The sequence below is a fragment of the Manis javanica genome, chromosome 16, assembly GCF_040802235.1.
Source record: "Manis javanica isolate MJ-LG chromosome 16, MJ_LKY, whole genome shotgun sequence".
In the NCBI taxonomy this organism is placed as follows: domain Eukaryota; kingdom Metazoa; phylum Chordata; class Mammalia; order Pholidota; family Manidae; genus Manis; species Manis javanica.
Window position 1 is genome coordinate 24,848,287 of NC_133171.1, and position 5,624 is coordinate 24,853,910.

General features: G+C 51.7%; 1 protein-coding gene across 1 annotated transcript; it reads left to right on the forward strand.

The window, feature by feature from the left end:
- Positions 1–320: 320 nt before the first annotated feature.
- Positions 321–3,841, forward strand: EEF1A1 (eukaryotic translation elongation factor 1 alpha 1). Its single transcript, XM_037012602.2, has 8 exons — positions 321–455; positions 1,087–1,268; positions 1,543–1,722; positions 1,838–2,134; positions 2,218–2,368; positions 2,467–2,723; positions 2,807–3,041; positions 3,140–3,841. The coding sequence occupies exons 2-8, from the start codon at positions 1,125–1,127 to the stop codon at positions 3,262–3,264; spliced, it is 1,389 nt and encodes a 462-aa protein (XP_036868497.1). The 5' UTR covers positions 321–455; positions 1,087–1,124; the 3' UTR covers positions 3,265–3,841.
- Positions 3,842–5,624: the final 1,783 nt, after the last annotated feature.

The following is a 5,624-nucleotide window of genomic DNA, read 5'->3' on the forward strand; positions in this document are numbered from 1 at the left end:
GCGACGACACCGTCGTACGTGTGCGCCGGCCCAGCCCCCTCGCCGCCCCAGCCCCCGGCCCCCCGCTGGAGCGGCGAGTAATTCATACAAAAGGAAGACTCGCCTCCGCCCGGGGGAGTCCCAGGGACCGTCGCTAAACTCCCACTAACCTAGAACCGAGTGCGTTCGCGCGCCCGTCCTCCACCCACTCGCGCTCGTCGTCGTCGGAGTCGAGAGGAGCATGCGCGAGGCAAAGTGCGCGCTTCAGTGGGCGGCGAGCACATCGCCCACGGCCCCCGACGTAGAGGAGGGGGAACGGCGCCCGCTCGGGCGCCAGGCGGAGTGGCGCGGGGTAACCTGGGAAAGTGCTGTCGTATAAGGGCCCGCCCCTTTACCGAGGGAGGGGAGGGCCGTATATAAGGGCCGTGGTCGCCCCGGACGTTCTTTTTCGCAACGGGTTTGCCGTTAGAGCACAGGTGGGTGTCCGTTGCGGCCGCCGCGGGCCCGGCCCGGCGCGGGCTGCTAGCCTCGCGGGCTGCCCCGGGGCCGTGCCGCCGAGCTCCCTGACGGTGCTGGCAGCTCCGAGCCTCGGGCCGCGCGTGGGCGGGAGCGTTCGCGGCTGTGCGAGCCGCCCGGCAGTCTGCGAGCCGCGTGCTCGGGGGGAGGCCGCATGGGCGCCGAGGCCGCCGCGTGCCCATCCGCCGCTGCGCCTCGCCTGGTACCGGCCCTGGAGAATCCGGTCCCGGGGCTTCCGAAGAAAGGTAGTGGCGGCCTCAACGTCGGGAGCGTAGTCGGCGTGTGGCCGTGTCTGGACGGGACGGGCGGAGGGCGGCGGCGGGGCGCTGGGCCGGAGCGCCGCCGAGCCGGTAGGGGAGGCCCGGCCTCCGCCCCGCCCGCGCGCGTGGAAAGATGGCCGCTCGGCTCGCCGCGGAGCTCAAAATGGAGGACGCGGCGGCCGGGCGAACGGGGTGCGGCGGCCACACAAAGGCGGTGCTGCCCCTTGACCCCGCCGGCCGGGCGGGGTGGCCGGAGCCGCCGGCGGAATTTGCCCGCGAGGGCGGCTCGCAGCGGGCCTCGGGTGGTGTCCTAAGGCCCCGCTCCCCCCAGGTCAGGTGTCGTGAAAACCACCGTTACTCGGAACCGAGATGGGCAAGGAGAAGACGCACATAAACATCGTCGTCATCGGACACGTCGACTCGGGGAAGTCGACCACCACTGGCCACCTGATCTACAAATGCGGTGGCATCGACAAGAGAACCATCGAAAAATTTGAGAAGGAGGCTGCCGAGGTAGGCGCGGTCCCGGCGGCGGGCCGATGCCGGCGGGAAGGCCGGGGGAGGCGTGGGATTTCCCCAGTGAGTCACCGCCTCGGGGCGGCGCGCTGCGTGCCTGGCAGGGTCGGCGGCAGCCGCCCCCCACCCCGACCCCACGGGAGCAGCGGCGAGGCCGAGACCCCGAGGTGACGGTCCCCGGGGCCGCGGCCGCCGCAGGAGTGGGTGCGGGGACCGTCAGGCTGGGGTTTGATTCCCCCCAGTTACAAGTAACCGTCCGTAATTCTTCCAGATGGGAAAAGGCTCCTTCAAGTATGCCTGGGTCTTGGATAAACTGAAAGCCGAACGTGAGCGTGGGATCACCATTGATATCTCCCTGTGGAAATTTGAGACCAGCAAGTATTACGTGACTATCATTGATGCCCCAGGACACAGGGACTTTATCAAAAACATGATTACAGGCACATCACAGGTTTGTAGGATTAATAAGGTGAAAGTTGGGCCTGTCTTAGGTGGAAAAATGGTGGTGGACTCGTCCCACGTAAGAGTTTTCCTTTAACAGGATGCGGCCTTGTTTTCTTTCAAAGGCTGATTGCGCCGTCCTGATAGTTGCTGCTGGTGTTGGTGAATTTGAAGCAGGTATCTCCAAGAATGGGCAGACCCGTGAGCATGCCCTTCTGGCTTACACACTGGGTGTGAAGCAGCTAATTGTTGGTGTTAATAAAATGGATTCCACTGAGCCACCCTACAGCCAGAAGAGATACGAGGAAATCGTTAAGGAAGTCAGCACCTACATTAAGAAAATTGGCTACAACCCCGACACAGTAGCATTTGTGCCAATTTCCGGTTGGAACGGTGACAACATGCTGGAGCCAAGTGCTAATGTAAGTGATTTTCTCCAGACAGTTGAAAAAAGTGAACTTGGGAAACGTGAAAATGTTCGTTGGTTGACAATCTTGTGTTCTAGATGCCTTGGTTCAAGGGATGGAAAGTCACGCGTAAGGATGGCAGTGCCAGCGGGACCACGCTGCTTGAAGCTCTGGATTGTATCCTGCCACCAACTCGTCCAACTGACAAGCCCTTGCGCCTGCCCCTTCAGGATGTCTACAAAATTGGTGGTAAGTTGACTGACCAGAATGTATAATGTAGCTTGTGCAAGTGGCCACAGCGCCTTCTGCCTCTACATAAGGTATTTATGGTGCTGTGAATGTTTCAGGTATTGGTACTGTGCCCGTGGGCCGAGTGGAGACCGGTGTCCTCAAACCTGGCATGGTGGTCACCTTTGCTCCAGTCAACGTGACGACTGAGGTGAAGTCTGTTGAAATGCACCATGAAGCCTTGAGTGAAGCTCTTCCTGGGGACAATGTGGGCTTCAACGTCAAGAACGTGTCTGTCAAAGATGTTCGTCGTGGCAATGTGGCTGGTGACAGTAAAAATGACCCGCCGATGGAAGCAGCTGGCTTCACGGCTCAGGTAACACTATCCCCAGCGACACGTTCCCACTTCCTGCCAGGGCTTGTCTGGGAGGCTCCCTAACCGCACGTTTCTTCTCCAAGGTGATTATCCTGAACCATCCAGGCCAGATCAGTGCTGGCTACGCTCCCGTGCTGGATTGTCACACGGCTCACATTGCCTGCAAGTTCGCTGAGCTGAAGGAGAAGATTGATCGCCGTTCTGGGAAGAAGCTGGAGGATGGCCCCAAGTTCCTGAAGTCCGGAGACGCCGCCATTGTCGACATGGTCCCGGGCAAGCCCATGTGTGTGGAGAGCTTCTCTGACTACCCTCCTCTGGGTAAGGAGGATGCCGCGTGCCCAGAAATATTAGAGATGAGAATAGTGCTTTTGTGTACCAGTTGTTTCTGATGTAAAATGTAAAATTTGTCTCAACAGGCCGCTTTGCTGTTCGTGACATGAGACAGACAGTTGCTGTGGGCGTCATCAAAGCCGTGGACAAGAAGGCCGCTGGAGCTGGCAAGGTCACCAAGTCCGCCCAGAAAGCTCAGAAGGCTAAATGAATATTACCCCCAACCCCTGCCACCCCAGTCTTAATCAGTGGTGGAAGAACGGTCTCAGAACTCTTTGTCTCAATTGGCCATTTAAGTTTAATAGTAAAAGACTGGTCAATGATAACAATGCATCGTAAAACCTTCAGAAGGAAAGGAGAATGTTTTGTGGACCATTTGTTTCTTTTTGTGTGTGTGGCAGTTTTAAGTTATTAGTTTTTAAAATCAGTACTTTTTAATGGAAACAACTTGACCAAAAATCTGTCACAGAATTTTGAGACCCATTAAAACAACAGTTTAATGAGAAACGTGTCTTCTTTGGTCAAACCTGTAACTTTACACAGTAGTACTTAAAGACTTGAGTTACTAATTATTTTTGGTGTTACATAGGCTAAACTATCTGTTGATTCTTAGTTAACATTTTTCTGCGTGGGAACTTGAATTTCAGCTGCTTCTAGGGGAGGATCAAAGCACATAGTGAAGTACAGGGGTGTCTTAGTGCAACACAGGGTAAATGAGAGTTCATTTTCATGTAAGCTCTATAGAAAAGGCTGAGTTTTGTAATAAAGCATGTATGTGTTGCATATAAGTTTTTGTGGAGTTTTAACTTTGTCAAATTTTAGTTAACTGGAATGCATTTCTCACATCTTAAAGACTTAAAGTGTGAGAGTTAAGTAGCACCAAGCATTGTCCCACTAGAGTTCAATTGTGTTTCAGATTCTAGGAAAATGGAAGTGTATTTCCTGTCACTTGGAAGTCTTCCGCTAGGAGTTGTCATCGAGTGAGGAACGTTGCCACACTGGAGATGTGGGTGAGGAGGTGCACTGGCAAGATGACAGCCTCAGTGAGGGGAAGGACCCTTTTGGACTGGAGTGCAGGAGCATTATTGCTTTTAGGTAGAAAAGTGTTCAGGTATCACTCAAGATTTTACAGAAAGGAATGTTGGAAGGTAATGATTTGAGGTTGCTAAAGTGTGACAGGTGGGCAGCATGAAAGTAAGCAGCCCTTAGAGTAGGATGCTTTGGTGATGCCTGCAGTGTGATTGGTGTCCTTATAACAGCAAGCTGGTTTTGGAACAGTTGGGCATTTGAAAAACAATGGAAAATTTTGACTAAAACTGTGGGGCAGTACTTCAGTTTTGCTTTTGGAAAGTTTTTAAGCTTGTAAGTGGCAGAGTCCCAGGATACCTTAAGTTTTGTAAGCAAACGTAGGCTAACTGGAATGTGTAACTACAGCAACTGAGGAGAGTTAATAGTTGAGAAACTCACTAATTCTAAACAAAATGCCTTCTCACTTAAGTACTTGAGGCATTTGATGGGGTCTTTAGAGTTTATATAGTTAGGCAACTATCCCTACCCTGCCCCCACCCCCCATTAAGAGTGCTTACTGTTTGATTAAATGAAATGGGTAAGGTCTTCGATAGCTAGTGATAAAATAGGCAACTGGTATAAAGCAAATTGTAGAATTTGCTCAGATTCATTACCCCACACCCCCTCGGGTTTAATTTGTAGAAGATCGCTACCACTATAAGGAATGGTAGGGAAGGATGAGTTAAGTGTCAGTGGACCCACCCAGCCTGGGTACTTCCTCCAAAGAGCCTGGTAGGTGTAAGCCTAAACAATTGTCTGATTTCAGCGCCCCCTACTGGTGGTCACTGCAAATTTAAAATGAATTTACAAATTCAGGATAAAGTAGCTTTTGCTGAGTTTTCTACATATGAAAATCACCCTTTTTTTGTTTGAATTGGTTAAAAGCAAAATTGATGCATAAAAGCTCAAACTAGTGAATAACTGTTTTGGCCATAGCAGAGCTGTTGTTTTGTCCTTAGCTTTACTAGAGTTGGTATTGATAATTTATCTCCCAGATCTGACAGGGCACAGGGTCAAGTGCCTGAGTCTGATGGTCTCACTGCTTTTCTATGAGGAATATCAACAATTTTTGTCTATTATGTTCCACTATTCCAGCATTAGGTCACTACTTGGCTGCATTACCCGGATAACCTTTCAAACAGGTTTGAGTGACATGGCCATTTATGTCTAAACTGGTAATACCAAAAGGTTTCACCCAGCTGGAAACCCTCATTTTGAACACCCTGGCTCCCATCACATTAGCTGCAGCTGTCAAAAACTGATTTCCCCCATGTCCCTGAGAACAAGGTTGCCTTGACTTTTTGAATATATGGTATTTTAATGTTACGTTTGAAACGAGAATGTGAATTGACCACAAATCTGCAGGAAAGTCAGTAATGAACCTAGGAGGATGACTCAAGTTTGAGGTCTAGTGTGGCAGCAAGATTAACACTGGAAACAATTTTTTTCACACATGGTAATTTATCTGGTACTTCAAGTTTGCCCAATAAAGGCTACTGACTA

Bases quoted from the DNA above. Each gene is read 5' to 3' on its own strand.
- EEF1A1 (XM_037012602.2), top strand. From the start codon at position 1,125: ATGGGCAAGGAGAAGACGCACATAAACATCGTCGTCATCGGACACGTC. The intron at 1,269-1,542 runs GTAGGCGCGGTC...TAATTCTTCCAG, and splicing joins TTGAGAAGGAGGCTGCCGAG to ATGGGAAAAGGCTCCTTCAA. The intron at 2,369-2,466 runs GTAAGTTGACTG...TGAATGTTTCAG, and splicing joins GGATGTCTACAAAATTGGTG to GTATTGGTACTGTGCCCGTG.